The sequence below is a fragment of the Haliotis rufescens genome, unplaced genomic scaffold (assembly GCF_023055435.1).
Source record: "Haliotis rufescens isolate VD_foot unplaced genomic scaffold, xgHalRufe1.0.p SCAF_7, whole genome shotgun sequence".
Lineage (NCBI taxonomy): Eukaryota > Metazoa > Mollusca > Gastropoda > Lepetellida > Haliotidae > Haliotis > Haliotis rufescens.
Genome location: NW_025964361.1, coordinates 20,299,977 through 20,317,493, shown reverse-complemented (window position 1 = coordinate 20,317,493; position 17,517 = coordinate 20,299,977). Strand labels below are relative to the sequence as shown.

The window sequence follows — 17,517 nt, the reverse complement described above, 5'->3', positions numbered from 1 at the left end:
ACTGCTCCTTCATGAGCCAAAATGGGCACGCCAAAGAGAACATTCAGCAAGCCTTGCAAGGTTTGGTTCAACATAACCTGTCACTAACATGATGTCACACAGCTCACTGTTATTAAAAAAATATGACAGTGGGAGTTAAATGTAAATTATCAGGCATTTATAAAAGCTGATTAATTTAAAGTAATCTGAAAGGTACTTTCATATTGTTATTTGATGTACTGAAAATATACTATACTAGGTATACTATAAATAGACATACACATGACCAATACAATTCTACGGCACAAGGTCATTTGCCCTATCAACATGGCAGAAATTCTGCATGATCAGAATAATATGATTATGGATGATGACGACCCTACCACATGTCAGGAGATACCTGAGAACATTCTGAGGTATGAATTGGGCATGACAAAGGTTTCACCAAACTGGGTTCCAAGGATTCTGATACCTGATTAGAAAATAGCCTTGAAAGAACTCACATTCATATATCCTATCTTCCCTTCTGTATACAGAGAGCAGCCTTCACATTATCCCTGTGAATGTGGCCTATCTTCCCTTCTGTATACAGAGAGCAGCCATCACATTATCCCTGTGAATGTGGCCTATCTTCCCTTCTGTGTACAGAGAGCAGCCATCACATTACCCCTGTGAATGTGGCCTATCTTCCCTTCTGTATACAGAGAGCAGCCATCACATTATCCCTGTGAGGCCTATCTTCCCTTCTGTATACAGAGAGCAGCCATCACATTATCCCTGTGAGGCCTATCTTCCCTTCTGTATACAGAGAGCAGCCATCACATTATCCCTGTGAGGCCTATCTTCCCTTCTGTTTTCAGAGAGCAGCCATCACATTATCCCTGTGAGGCCTATCTTCCCTTCTCGTATACAGAGAGCAGCCATCACATTATCCCTGTGAGGCCTATCTTCCCTTCTGTATACAGAGAGCAGCCTTCACATTATCCCTGTGAATGTGGCCTATCTTCCCTTCTGTATACAGAGAGCAGCCATCACATTATCCCTGTGAGGCCTATCTTCCCTTCTGTATACAGAGAGCAGCCATCACATTATCCCTGTGAGGCCTATCTTCCCTTCTCGTTAACAGAGAGCAGCCATCACATTATCCCTGTGAGGCCTATCTTCCCTTCTGTATACAGAGAGCAGCCTTCACATTATCCCTGTGAATGTGGCCTATCTTCCCTTCTGTATACAGAGAGCAGCCATCACATTATCCCTGTGAGGCCTATCTTCCCTTCTGTATACAGAGAGCAGCCTTCACATTATCCCTGTGAGGCCTATCTTCCCTTCTGTATACAGAGAGCAGCCATCACATTATCCCTGTGAATGTGGCCTATCTTCCCTTCTGTATACAGAGAGCAGCCTTCACATTATCCCTGTGAGGCCTATCTTCCCTTCTGTATACAGAGAGCAGCCATCACATTATCCCTGTGAATGTGGCCTATCTTCCCTTCTGTATACAGAGAGCAGCCATCACATTATCCCTGTGAGGCCTATCTTCCCTTCTGTATACAGAGAGCAGCCATCACATTATCCCTGTGAGGCCTATCTTCCCTTCTGTATACAGAGAGCAGCCATCACATTATCCCTGTGAATGTGGCCTATCTTCCCTTCTGTATACAGAGAGCAGCCTTCACATTATCCCTGTGAGGCCTATCTTCCCTTCTGTATACAGAGAGCAGCCTTCACATTATCCCTGTGAATGTGGCCTATCTTCCCTTCTGTATACAGAGAGCAGCCATCACATTATCCCTGTGAGGCCTATCTTCCCTTCTGTATACAGAGAGCAGCCATCACATTATCCCTGTGAATGTGGCCTATCTTCCCTTCTGTATACAGAGAGCAGCCATCACATTAAGTCAGTAAGTGTGGCCTATCTTCCGTTCTGTATACAGAGAGCAGCCATCACATTATCCCTGTGAATGTGGCCTATCTTCCCTTCTATATACAGAGAGCAGCCATCACATTATCCCTGTGAATGTGGCCTATCTTCCCTTCTGTATACAGAGAGCAGCCATCACATTATCCCTGTGAGGCCTATCTTCCCTTCTATATACAGAGAGCAGCCTTCACATTATCCCTGTGAGGCCTATCTTCCCTTCTGTATACAGAGAGCAGCCATCACATTATCCCTGTGAATGTGGCCTATCTTCCCTTCTGTATACAGAGAGCAGCCATCACATTATCCCTGTGAATGTGGCCTATCTTCCCTTCTATATACAGAGAGCAGCCATCACATTATCCCTGTGAGGCCTATCTTCCGTTCTGTATACAGAGAGCAGCCATCACATTATCCCTGTGAATGTGGCCTATCTTCCCTTCTATATACAGAGAGCAGCCATCACATTATCCCTGTGAATGTGGCCTATCTTCCCTTCTATATACAGAGAGCAGCCATCACATTAAGTCAGTAAGTGTGGCCTATCTTCCGTTCTGTATACAGAGAGCAGCCATCACATTATCCCTGTGAATGTGGCCTATCTTCCGTTCTGTATACAGAGAGCAGCCATCACATTAAGTCAGTAAGTGTGGCCTATCTTCCGTTCTGTATACAGAGAGCAGCCATCACATTATCCCTGTGAATGTGGCCTATCTTCCCTTCTGTATACAGAGAGCAGCCATCACATTAAGTCAGTAAGTGTGGCCTATCTTCCGTTCTGTATACAGAGAGCAGCCATCACATTATCCCTGTGAGGCCTATCTTCCCTTCTGTATACAGAGAGCAGCCATCACATTATCCCTGTGAGGCCTATCTTCCCTTCTGTATACAGAGAGCAGCCTTCACATTATCCCTGTGAGGCCTATCTTCCCTTCTGTATACAGAGAGCAGCCATCACATTATCCCTGTGAGGCCTATCTTCCCTTCTGTATACAGAGAGCAGCCTTCACATTATCCCTGTGAATGTGGCCTATCTTCCCTTCTGTATACAGAGAGCAGCCTTCACATTATCCCTGTGAGGCCTATCTTCCCTTCTGTATACAGAGAGCAGCCATCACATTATCCCTGTGAATGTGGCCTATCTTCCCTTCTGTATACAGAGAGCAGCCTTCACATTATCCCTGTGAATGTGGCCTATCTTCCCTTCTGTATACAGAGAGCAGCCATCACATTATCCCTGTGAGGCCTATCTTCCCTTCTGTATACAGAGAGCAGCCTTCACATTATCCCTGTGAGGCCTATCTTCCCTTCTGTATACAGAGAGCAGCCATCACATTATCCCTGTGAGGCCTATCTTCCCTTCTGTATACAGAGAGCAGCCTTCACATTATCCCTGTGAATGTGGCCTATCTTCCCTTCTGTATACAGAGAGCAGCCATCACATTATCCCTGTGAGGCCTATCTTCCCTTCTGTATACAGAGAGCAGCCATCACATTATCCCTGTGAGGCCTATCTTCCCTTCTGTATACAGAGAGCAGCCATCACATTAATTCAGTAAGTGTGGCCTACCTTTTCCTTCTGTACACAGAGTGATGTGTCAGTCGAACAGTGACAGTAGCCAATATAGTAGCCAACTGAAATCTGTTTCTTATACAGTGGTGAAGCAACTTATATGCAAAACAACAATTGTTTTTACTTGCATTTCGCGGCAATCCATCAGTCTGTCTGCTAAAGTAACTGTCCTTTGTCACAGGGAAGCGACTCTAACCCTTGTCTATGAGACATCACGGCCACGTTCAGACGTTGTTGACAGTCGGCCTGTTCTATCATAACGTTAAGAAGTGAAGTCAGACGTATACACAGCGCCAAAACGAAACAAGGTAACAATTCATACATTTTTTGCCTAAATCCAACTATTTTTATTTGTGGAAAAGGTTTCAAGCCGCCGAGGTCTACAAGCACAGATATGGCTACTGATCCCGCTTGGCTGGGCCTAGTGCCCTCGCAAAATTGTTTCGAAATTCATATCTCCAAAGTTGCCAAAACTTATAAAATGCCTTAGTTACTTCGCCGTTCAACACTGATTTTCAGTATATTAGACTGTCCTTGTGATAATTGTAGCAATTATCCCTGTAGTTTATCCAGATTCACGATGGTTAATTCCGACTTGATCGCCGAATGACAAGTGCGACGCCATGTTTGTTTATAAACACTGAAAGTAGTCCCTACTTGACCTTTGATATTTGCATCTCTATCCGCATTTGACCCCAACGGATATCGTTTTTATCCGTTGGCTTTATCCTGCCGAGAAACCTACCCATTATTTGATAAAACAGGCTATTTCCTCAAACATTTCTCATATTCCCCATATGTTCTGAAACTAGCAACTACATCATGAGACAAAGCTATTAAATTATTTCTGCTTCTTTTCGCTGACGATATAGTCATGTTCTCGAGCACAATACCTGGCCTGCAAAAGCAAATACATGTATTAGAGAGTTATTGTGACAGGTCAAAACTTACTGTAAATATGGATAAAACCAAAGTTGTAGTTTTTAAAAATGGTGGTAACATATCCAGAAAAGAAAAATGGCTTTACAGAGAGAAGCCTGTAGAAGTTGTTCCATTTTATAAATACTTAGTCTTGTGTTTTACAAGTAGATTAACTTGGTCAAGGAATGCACATAACATTTCATTGCAAGCCAAGACAATTTTTGTAGGCATATTAAAAAGTCTTAGAGTTCTGGACAATGTTACATATGATGTTTATTTTAAAATATTTAATACAAAAATAAGCCCGATTCTATTGTATGGATCAGAAATTTGGGGCCTAGAACATTTGGATGTTATTGAGAAAATACATTTATATGCATGTAAAAGGTTCTTGGGGGTAAAATCTAGCACAGAAAACGCAAGGGTGAATGCAGACGGTTTCCCATGTATATCAATAGTTATTTAAAGGTTATTAAATACTGCGTCAAGCTATTAAATATGCCATCTTCAAGATACCAGAGAAAATGTTATAATATGATGCTTTTCTACGACAGCCATGGGAAACAAAATTGGGCATCCAAAGTTAAAAACATGTTATACGAATGTGGATATGGTTATATTTGGTTACAGCAACATCTAGATATGCCACAACATTTTTCTCCCGTTTGACACAGACTTTAAAAGATATGTACATTCAAAAATGGCATGGTTCTTTTTCCAGTTCTAGAAAAGCAAATTACTACACTACATTTATGACTACTATTATACTAGAACTTTATCTATTAAGTGTAAATTTACATAAGTTTAGAACAGCTCTTTCTCGATTTCTTCGTGGTTCACATGATCTATTTATTGAAACAGGCAGATATGAAGGTATTGCAAGAGAACATAGACTTTGTAGGATTTGTAAAACTGATTGTATTGAAGATGAATATCACTTTTTATGTGTATGTCCAGTGTATAAAGATTTAAGAGCAAAATATCTAAATAACTATTTCTACCGCAACCCAAACGGTAACAAATTTTGTAAATTAATGACTTGTGATTGTACTGAAACTATTAGAAATTTATCAATGTTCATTTATCATGCCATGAAACTAAGAAAATGTATGAATTTGTAACACGCCCCACACATTGTACTATAGGCCTTTGGCCTCAGAAGTACCATGAATAAAGATTGATTGATTGAGACAAAGCATGTTGTGTGTACATGGTCTCTTTTTGTACCCAGCAATCAAGTCAGCTAAGAGGCAGCAATAAAATTCCACCCCTACTGACATGGCGAGGTGGACAGTCTGACCTACAGCTACAGGAACAACTGGGCATCCCCTGCAGTGCCTGCCAACATCAGCTGGTCTATATCAACTGCAAGTATATTTGCAGTTCTGATGGCGCCCAGATGACATTCTGCCCTGGTTATACATGTACAGAGAGGGATAAACAAACATATATTAGCATGCAAGAAACAGACATCATGTATGTATCAATTACACACAGGCATTTTATCTAGTATTTAAGGCCACATTGCCCATTGTACAGTTGACATTTTTAGTTTCATTTGTTTAGTCATGTGATGTACATGATATCAGAAACTATCTGACAGAGAAGATATGTTCAACAATATGGCTAGTGAACAAATAACAGCAGAGTTTTTGGATTTTATAAGACTGATCGTTAACATCTTGTTTTTATGCCTGTTGTTAAACTTTGGATTGTACTTTTCTCAAAGATGTTCATACTTATCACATACTTATAAAACATGAAATTCATCCTCAATCTCTCCTAATTGGCTGTTTTTACAGTATATAGATGTTATCACGCGAGTGTGTTTGGGGATGGTAAATATCCTGCATTAGGAATAAACATTGTATTTAGCGAGCCATGGCGAGCTTAATACATAGTGTTTATTCCTAATACAGGATATTTCCCATCCCCAAACACACAAGTGTGATAACCTCTTTATCATATAATGTGATTCTTTAAATTTGTGCTTGGAAATTGCTTTCCCTCTCTCACAAACATTACCTGAACATTGCAAGTTTTCCTGGAATGCGCGCATTAATATTTATTACGTCACAGGGTAAGTGATGTGTCAGTCGGACAGTGATAGTAGCCAATACAGTTCCAACTGAAATCTGTTTCTTATATAGTGGCGAAGCAACATATATGCAAAACAACAATTGTTTTTACTTGCATTTCGCGGCAATCCATCGGTCTGTCCGCTAGAGTAACTGCCCTTTGTCAAAGGAAAGCGACTCTAACCGTAGTCTATGAGACGTCACGGCCACATTCAGACGTTGTTGATATTCGGCCTGTCCTGTCATAACGTTAAGAAGTGATGTACACACAGGGACAAAACGAAACAAGGTAACAATTCAAACATATTTCGGCTAAATCCAACCTATAATTTGTGGAAAAGGTTTCAAGCCGCCGAGGTCTACAAGCACAGATATGGCTACTGATCCCGTTTGGTTAGAACTAGCCCCCTCGCAAAATTGTTTCGAAATTAATATCTCCAAAGTTGCCAAAACTTATAAAATGCCTTAGCGACGTCACAGTTAGACACTGATTTTAAGTATATTAGACTGTTCTTTTGATAATGATAGCAATTATCTCTGTAGTTTATCCAGATTCTCGATGGTTAATTCTGACTTGATTGCCGAAAGAAAAGGGAGATGCCATGTTTGTTTATAAACACTGAAAGTAGTCCCTACTTGACCTTTGATATTTGCATCTCTATCCGCATACTCCAACGGATATCGTTTTTAAACGTTGGCTTTATCCTGCCGAGAAATCTACTCATTATTTGATAAATATAGTATATCTTCTCGACGTTTCCACTACAATGATATCAAGTCTGCTATAGAACCAGAGTATATAAGTATATTAGAGGATAAATTGATAATTAGGGCATAATTCAGAGTGTCATTACACAATTAAAATGTAAATGTTAGGCATATATGTGAAAAAGAGAAGTTGAAATAGGTTTCTGTATCAATTACACTGACATTTAAGAAAGAATTTTTACAGCACAAATAGAACATGTGTACATCAGAACAGATGCAACAATGTAAAATCATATTTGTTTGGATTTTGTAATAAAATCCTTTTTTCTGACTTGATTATATAAGGATATACTAAAAGCAAATGTTATTTGTTTTTCATAATCATTTTCATTTTCACTGATCAAAAAAGAACAGACCGATCCTTGTCAAAAGTGTGTACAGCAAAGACAGTAAACATCCTCATCATCAGAACCATTTCTTTATCTTCCGCTTGACAACGATATACCTCAATAATATTAGGATTAATAAAGTAAAAATTATTCACATAAATATTTTTTTCAACCCAACCGAACATTTTGTGTGTAAACAATCCAAAAGCAATAATACATAATACTTGCCCAGCTTGAGAGAATGACAACAGGATAGAGTACATGTGGACTGACAAATTACCAGGCTGTTCTGAGAATTAGGACACTGATTGCTGTAGGAGACACTACAAACCTGAAATCCGTAATAGGTCAACAATGGCGTCCATGAATGCAAGTGTTTTCTGTATGGAGTTTTATTCATGTCACTTATTTTTCTGCATGTGGAAAACAGCTAGTCACAAGACTCCATCTCAAACATGGATGCTAGGACAAGGGGGATTGGCATTTCCTGTACAAACTAGACAAACTGTTACTGATTAGAGACCTAGCATATATCGGAGTCTTATGTGATAATTAAATAATAGAGTCTGCAGAATACCAGTACAGTAACAATTCGTTTGCTTAAAAGCCTTATGACCCCCCTTCAAATACATTGAGTTGTCCATAGATATGATAATGATCTTATTGGGACTGTGAGGTTACATCTACCTTTTTGGATATCTAAACATTCTTTTCTGGAGAACAATTGACTTGCCTTTGCATGTGTTTATGATGGTTGCCAACTGTTGGGCAGGATAAGCTCACCTTTTCATGAACACCTGGTATCATCACTATTCGATAGTGATTCATAAACACATGCTCATGATAAAGTCAGAATCATACAAACTGCATTTGGTAAATATATATATGAACATAGAAAGGGTTTTGTTGCTAATATTTATTAATATGCATGGCATGTTATAGGAATCACAGAGTGCAATAACTAATCATTGCTAGGTCAAATGAGGAATGACTGCTAAGAGAACAGGAACTTCAGACTGCTAGGTCAAATGGGGGAATGACTGCGAAGAAAGAAGGGGCTTAAGATTGTTAGGTCAATGGAGGAATGACTGCTAAGAGAACAGGGACTGAAGATTGCTAGTTCAAATAGGGGAATGACTGCGAAGAGAACAGGAACTTCAGACTGCTAGGTCAAATGGGGGAATGACTGCTAAGAGAACAGGGACTGAAGATTGTTAGGTCAATGGAGGAATGACTGATAAAAGAGCAGTGGCTTAAGATTGCTAGGTCAAATGGGGGAATGTCTGCTGAGAGAGAAGGGGCTTAAGATTACTAGGTCAAATTGGGGAATGTCTGCTAAGAGTGCAGGGACGTAAGATTGCTAGGTCAAATGGGGGAATGTCTGCTAAGAGAGAAGGGGCTTAAAGGGGCACTGATCTAACGCAATTCCCCGGACTGGTTGTTGCCTTTGTTATTGTTTTTTCCCCCGTGAGTACCCGGATGATACGCAACGCAACTGGGCGTGACCAGAGACTGGGCTACCGTCTGCAAGGACAGTTAAATAAACTTGGAGGCTGGATGCAATATTTGTTTTACGCATTTTTGCATAAACACTGATTGGTTAACTGTGATCTATAAAGATTTCGACAAAGGGCGCATGTTAATTAATTTCTTCAGCCCAAACAAACAGACAAAAAGAACGGCGGAGCTCATCGGATGTCGTCATTTGGAAATACCCCAGATGGTTATAGTTTAATACTAAAAATAGTATCCATGCATTGAAAGCATTTTCGGATTTCGGATTGCATCGATAATACGATTACTACTCCCTTGTCATCCACGTTTTCTCGTATAACCCCTACACTTGTGTATTTGTCGTCATTCACTTGATGCTCAGTTAATGAATTTATTACAGGTACAATTAGTGGTAGCATCACTTAGATTACCTGACAAAGGTTCCCATTTGGCATTTATTGTGTCGGGGGTAATTATTCAATCTAAATCCAGGTTTTAAGTGAGGTGAAATGTGTGTTATATAATATGCACGTGGCAACCCAGCAAGAGATGAATGATCAGTTGATTTACTTTTTTTTGTATATCAACGGATCGTTCCTAGTCATCAAAGGATTAACAGAAAATACGTTGATTGATTAATCACTGTTATCTTGCACAGTGGATATGTCAAAAGTGAGTGTTTGCATGTCTAGGTTTACTAAAACAAAGGGAATACACTCATATCATGGCGTGAGGTGCCCATGTAAAAACAACATACTTTGTTCAAAGGGTTAACTGATAATACATTGATTGATTGATCATTGTTATCTATCACTCTGGATGTTTTAGGAACCGTGGACGTTATGAAAATAGTTGTCACGTGGGCTTTCTCAGCCGACCCTTGAGACTTGACACCTATGTGAAACACCTGAAACAATCCAAGTGATCAGTTGAGAAACGAACACGTGTTATAATATCCCGAAACGATATATATCTTTTAAAATATTTGATTTTTACAGAGGCACGTGACATCGAATAAGTTTCTTTGTACAGCTGCAGACGAGTGGGATATTGTTCCTTTGTGTGGATATTCACGGATACATTCCTCGAACAAGGAAGCTGCCTAAAATTTATACACATAAATTTGGTAGGTTGTAATTATGGTATTGCATTTTGTTTCCCTTCATTTGAACCGATAATTCGTTATTGTTTCTCTACGTCTTGGTTGGGAAATTCTTCAATGCGCAAAAGACGTTGTTTTCACAGGTCTTTTCCTTTGTAAGCGTGTATATATTACCGTCAATTTGTAAAATGTGATTCTCTCAGGCAATATATAAAATGTGTAAATATTTCAGTCCTTTATTCCAAATTTAAAAATTCCAAAAATTCAATACAAGCAACCCCTAAAAGGTCCCCTCTTGGGTTGCACACACTGCTTTCACCCTTTTCGGAATATACTAAATGGTCCGGCCAGGGCCGTGTGCGAAATACGCTACAGTCGGAAAGCGCACGTTAAATCTTCTATATCAGTCAGTCAGTCAGTCATTTTGACTAAAAAAATCTGTCCAGATTGATTAAGACTATCAAAAGGGCCTACAAACACCACAACAGATTATTATGTAGGATTAGAAGCCAAACAACATAGAAATGTACTTTTCAACGTAACATTTTCAGTCTCATGGTGATGACATTAAACATCAAAATGTTTGGAATTCGTTATCATAATAATAGAGATGAAAATGTTTTTCAGTCAATTTGTAAAATAACTGAATATTTAGACGTTTAATAAATATGTTACACATTTTGACAGTAAAATAATATACACACTATAAAAAAAGCAATGCTCAGGTGAAATGTTTTACTTTATGTTGCAAGTAAAAATAGTGTAAACGAAAATCGCAAAATTACCAAGCAAGTGACTTATCAAAACTTTGTCACCATTACCAATGCTACCCACAAAGATACCTACATTTCCTTATTATCTCGAAAACTGTATTTCATTTTGTTGATCAGTGTGACCATACGCCTTTATTACTACCGGTATCCATAAAAGTGACTAATGCGCTTACGAATGGCGCAGCAGAGGTCGCGAACTAGTCTAGATTTCTGCTATACATCCGGGTACTCACTGGGAAAAAACAATAACAAAGCCAACAACCAGTCCCGGGGAATTGCGTTAGATCAGTGCCCCTTTAAGATTGTTAGGTCAATGGAGGAATGACTGCTAAGAGAACAGGGACTGAAGATTGCTAGGTCAAATGGGGGAATGACTGCGAAGAGAACAGGAACTTCAGACTGCTAGGTCAATTGGGGGAATGACTGCTAAGAGAACAGGGACTGAAGATTGCTAGGTCAAATGGGAGAATGTCTGTTAAGAGAGAAGTGGCTTAAGATTGTTAGGTCAATGGAGGAATGACTGATAAATGAGCAGGGGCTTAAGATTGCTAGGTCAAATGGGGGAATGTCTGCTGAGAGAGAAGGGACGTAAGATTGCTAGGTCAAATGGGGAAATGACTGCGAAGAGAGCAGGGACGTAAGATTGCTAGGTCAAATGGGGGAATGTCTGCTAAGAGAGCAGGGACTAATGAATTCTTGGTCGAATGAAAAGAGCAGAAATGATTCCAGTGATGAGTGAGTGAGTGAGTATGGTTTCACGCCGCTTTTAGCAATATTCCAGCAATATCACGGCGGGGGACACCAGAAATGGGCTTCCCACATTGTACCCATGTCGGGAATCAAACCCGGGTCTTCGGCGTGACGAGCAAACGCTTTAACCACTAGGCTACCTGACCGCCCCCGATTCCAGTGATGGAAGGAAGAGGTGATTCCTTTGATGCAATGACATCTAATTATGATGTTTGACAGTTATTCTGAACCATTAAGTCTGGCTTAGTGCTACTGTCATGGAACATATGTTCTGAATGCTTAATTTCAGGTGACCTACAAGGCTGTGTTTATAAGGCAGCAGTTGAAAACTGCTCTGTGATCTGGTTCCAACTTACCATTACTGGTTTTAGTCCCTCTATGTTTGGTAGATAATAGAGAAACGCTGGATCCATATATTTCTGTATGACATGAGTGTGGGGCCCCTGTGGGGCACCGAGAGGGAGGCCATTGACTTGAGTTGATGAATGAGATTGGAAGCACACTTTGATGTAAGACCACCTATGTAATTGAACTTATTTAATGATCACAACTAGAGATGTCAAAGGAGTAAATTACCCATTGACATTGGACTATTCTCTCATGTGAATAGCCCATTTGCTTATATATTAGCATCACATGAACGCACAATACATCAATTCATTCCAAGTTATCACTGTTCAGAAACCAATGTTGGCCATTCATGAACTGGAATTGACTTTTTTGAGGAACAGAAGGCAGAGGAGGAATGTATAGTCCATGTTTTATCACTGGTTGATGTACACCTGAGGCATCTGACAGTGTTAGGTATAGTCCATGTTCTATCACTGGACAATGTTTGTTTGTTTGTTTGTTTGTTTGTTTGTTTGTTTGTTTGTTTGTTTGTTGTTTAACACCGCACTCAGCAATATTCCAGGTATATGACAGCGGTCTGTAAATATTCGAGTGTGGACCAGACAATCCAGTGATTGACATCAAGAGCATCAATCTAGGCAACTGGAATACGATGACATGCATCAACCATATCAGCGAGCCTGACCACCCGGTCCTGTTATATTAGTTGCCTTTTACGACAAGCATGGTTGACTGAAGGCCAATTCTACCCTGGATCATCACGGGTCCACACTTGCCAATGAACACATGGGACATCTGACAGTGTTAGGTATGGCCAGTGTTTCATCACTGACCCAACCGTGACACAGAGACTGGGTCTACCATGGAGGAGACTGGGCCTACCATGACACAGAGACTGGGTGTACAATGTCACAGAGACTGGGTGTACCATGTCACAGAGACTGGGCCAACCATGACACAGAGACTGGGTGTACCATGTCACAGAGACTGGGCCAACCAGGACACAGAGACTGGGCCAACCATGACACAGAGACTGGGCCTACCATTACACAAAGACTGGGCCTACCATGACACAGAGACTGGGTTTACCATGACACAGAGACTGGGCCTACCATGACACAGAGACTGGGTCTACCATGTCACAGAGACTGCTACCATGACACAGAGACTGGGCCAATCATGACACAGAGACTGGGTCTACCATGACACAGAGACTGCTACCATGACACAGAGACTGGGTCTACCATGACGTAGAGACTGCTACCATGGCACAGAGACTGGGTTTACCATGACACAGAGACTGGGCCTACCATGTCACAGAGACTGGGTCTACCATGACACAGAGACTGGGCCTACCATGACACAGAGACTGGGCCTACCATGACACAGAGACTGGGTTTACCCTGACACAAAGACTGGGCCTACCATGACACAGAGACTGGGTCTACCATGTCACAGAGACTGCTACCATAACACAGAGACTGGGCCAACCATGACACAGAGACTGGGACTACCATGACACAGAGACTGGGACTACCATGACACAGAGACTGGGCCTAGCATGTCACAGAGACATGGCCCCTACCATGACACAGAGACTGGGCCAACCATGACACAGAGACTGGGCCAACCATGATACAGAGACTGCTACCATGACACAGAGACTAGGTCTTCCATGACACAGAGACTGCTACCATGACACAGACACTGGGCCTACCATGACACAGAGACTGGGCCTAGCATGTCACAGAGACTTGGCCTACCATGACACAGAGACTGGGTCTACCATGAAACAGAGAATGATACCATGACACAGAGACTGGGTCTACCATGAAACAGAGAATGATACCATGACACAGAGACTGGGTTTACCATGACACAGAGACTTCTACCATGACACAGAGACTGGGCCTACCATGACACAGAGACTGGGCCTAGCATGTCACAGAGACTTGGCCTACCATGACACAGAGACTGGGTCTACCATGAAACAGAGAATGATACCATGACACAGAGACTGGGTTTACCATGACACAGAGACTGCTACCATGACACAGAGACTGCAACCATGACACAGAGACTGGGTCTACCATGTCACAGAGACTGGGCCTAGCATGACACAGAGAGTTGGCCTACCATGACAAAAAGACAGCCTACCATGACACAGAGACTTGGCCTACCATGACACAGAGACTGGGTCTACCATGTCAGAGAGACTGGGTCTACCATGACACAGAGACTGGGTCTACCATGACAAAAAGACGGCCTAGCATGACACAGAGACTGGGCCTAGCATGACACAGAGACTGGGCCTACCATGACAAAAAGACGGCCTACCATGACACAGGGACTGGGTCTGCCAGGACACAGAGACTGGGCCTACCATGACACAGAGACTGGGTGTACCATGTCACAGAGACTGGGCCTAGCTTGACACAGAGAGTTGGCCTACCATGACAAAAAGACGGCCTACCATGACACAGAGACTCTGCCTACCATGACACAGAGACTGGGCCTACCATGACACGGAGACTGGGCCTACCATGACACAGAGACTGCAGTGGTTTACCATGAGACAGAGTCTGGGCCTACCATGAGACAGAGTCTGGGCCTACCATGACAAAAAGACGGCCTACCATGACACAGAGACTGGGCCTACCATGACACGGAGACTGGGCCTACCATGACACAGAGACTGCAGTGGTTTACCATGACACAGAGGCTGGACCTACCATGAGACAGAGTCTGGGCCTACCATGACAAAAAGACAGCCTACCATGACACAGAGACTGGGCCTACCATGACAAAAAGACGGCCTACCATGATGACTGGGCCTACCATGTCACAAAGACTGCTACCATAACGCAGAGACTGGGCCAACTATGACACAGAGACTGGGCCTACCATGACACAGAGACTGGGCCTACCATGTCACAGAGACTGGGTGTACCATGTCACAGAGACTGGGTCTACCATGACACAGAGACTGGGTGTACCATATCACAGAGACTGGGCCTAGCTTGACACAGAGAGTTGGCCTACCATGACAAAAAGACGGCCTACCATGACACAGAGACTCTGCCTACCATGACACAGAGACTGGGCCTACCATGACACGGAGACTGGGCCTACCATGACACAGAGACTGCAGTGGTTTACCATGACACAGAGGCTGGACCTACCATGAGACAGAGTCTGGGCCTACCATGACAAAAAGACGGCCTACCATGACACAGAGACTGGGCCTACCATGACACGGAGACTGGGCCTACCATGACACAGAGACTGCAGTGGTTTACCATGACACAGAGGCTGGACCTACCATGAGACAGAGTCTGGGCCTACCATGACAAAAAGACAGCCTACCATGACACAGAGACTGGGCCTACCATGACAAAAAGACGGCCTACCATGACGACTGGGCCTACCATGTCACAAAGACTGCTACCATAACGCAGAGACTGGGCCAACTATGACACAGAGACTGGGCCTATTATGACACAGAGACTGGGCCTACCATGTCACAGAGACTGGGTGTACCATGTCACAGAGACTGGGCCTACCATGACATAGAGACTGGGTGTACAATGTCACAGAGACTGGGTGTACCATGTCACAGAGACTGGGCCTACCATGACACAGAGACTGGGTGTACCATGTCACAGAGACTGGGCCTACCATAACGCAGAGACTGGGACAACTATGACACAGAGACTTGGACGACCATAACACAGTCAAAGCATTTTTATGTTGATAATCATTAAGGCATTTTGTCTGTGCAGGTAGAATGTGAAGGAGTCCACCAACCTCTCCCATGGGGTGTGCCTCCTCCAATACTGTCAGCCGCAAGGAAATGACCAAGTCAGAAAAAGGTAGCTTAGATGCATGCAGGGTCAGACACTTTGACGAGCCACTAGAAGCTGGGATACTGTCAACATTAGATGCATGCAGGGTTAGACACTTTGACGAGCCACTAGAAGCTGGGATACTGTCAACATTAGATGCATGCAGGGTTAGACACTTTGACGAGCCACTAGAAGCTGGGATACTGTCAACATTAGATACATGTAGGGTTAAACACTTTGACCAGCCACTAGAAGCTGGGATACTGTCAACATTAGATACATGCTTGGTTAGACACTTTGACGAGCCACTAGAAGCTGGGATACTGTCAACATTAGATGCGTGCAGGGTTAGACACTTTGACGAGCCACTAGAAGCTGGGATACTGTCAACATTAGATACATGCAGGGTTAGACACTTTGACGAGCCACTAGAAGCTGGGATACTGTCAACATTAGATACATGCAGGGTTAGACACTTTGACGAGCCACTAGAAGCTGGGATACTGTCAACATTAGATACATGCAGGGTTAGACACTTTGACGAGCCACTAGAAGCTGGGATACTGTCAACATTAGATACATGCAGGGTTAGACACTTTGACGAGCCACTAGAAGCTGGGATACTGTCAACATTAGATGCATGCAGGGTTAGACACTTTGACAAGCCACTAGAAGCTGGGATACTGTCAACATTAGATACATGCTAGGTGAGACACTTTGACGAGCCACTAGAAGCTGGGATACTGTCAACATTAGATGCATGCAGGGTTAGACACTTTGACGAGCCACTAGAAGCTGGGATACTGTCAACATTAGATACATGCAGGGTTAGACACTTTGACGAGCCACTAGAAGCTGGGATACTGTCAACATTAGATGCATGCAGGGTTAGACACTTTGACGAGCCACTAGAAGTAGCATCTCATCATCTCCTCCAGCAAACAATATAAATTATGTCTAACAACATTCTGTTTTTTAATTAAATGGATTTCTGAGAAAAAAATAAAGGTCAAGCTTCAAGATGTGAATAAATGCAAATGAAACTTATACAAAATGTGACATTCATTCTCTGGATCCACAAAAGCATCCCGATTAACTTCTTAATGAAATCATTTTTAAAACTCATGGGCTTAGCTATTGATTGGAAATATTACTGTCTACTATTTATTCCAGATATTCCAGATATATGTATAGTTATCTGTTCTGCAGCGATCAAGGCAGCCATCTTGATACAGAAGTGGTACCGGCTGTACACAGCTCGACTGGAGGCTCGCAGGAGATGCACCTGGAACATCTTCCAGAACATAGAGTATTATGGGGAACAGAACCAGCTGAAGGTGAGCGCTAACATCTTCCAGAACATATCTCGTCTGCTCACTGTCCTGTGGCCACCAAGGTTAGAAATGATATAAGGGTGACGCTATTTTTCAGGGCATTATCATTTACAGAAGCCCAAGGTCTTCCATTAATTGATGTACTGCATTGATGTTTCTTGTAAATAGGGACAGAAGTTTGGTAAAACGATATGGATGCTTGTTCACGTGCCTAACAGTGAGAGCAATACACCTAGAACAAGAGTGCTCTGAGAGCACAACATCCCCCGCATGAATTTTTTTAACGAGTTTATATTTTCTTT

General features: G+C 42.3%; 1 protein-coding gene across 6 annotated transcripts in view; it reads left to right on the top strand.

The window, feature by feature from the left end:
* Nucleotides 1–17,517, top strand: part of LOC124139815 (serine/threonine-protein phosphatase with EF-hands 2-like) — a 101,516-nt gene that overhangs the window by 30,713 nt on the left and 53,286 nt on the right. For 3 of the 6 annotated variants that reach the window (XM_048387650.1, XM_048387648.1, XM_048387653.1), the window contains exons 2-4: nucleotides 5,623–5,762; nucleotides 15,819–15,908; nucleotides 17,091–17,218. In XM_048387650.1, the coding sequence (XP_048243607.1) occupies nucleotides 15,851–15,908; nucleotides 17,091–17,218 (186 nt within the window). In that variant the 5' untranslated portion in view covers nucleotides 5,623–5,762; nucleotides 15,819–15,850. Of the gene's footprint in view, nucleotides 1–3,642; nucleotides 3,779–5,622; nucleotides 5,763–15,818; nucleotides 15,909–17,090; nucleotides 17,219–17,517 lie in introns of those variants that run through there. The other 3 variants (XM_048387649.1, XM_048387651.1, XM_048387652.1) reach the window with 3 other exon arrangements.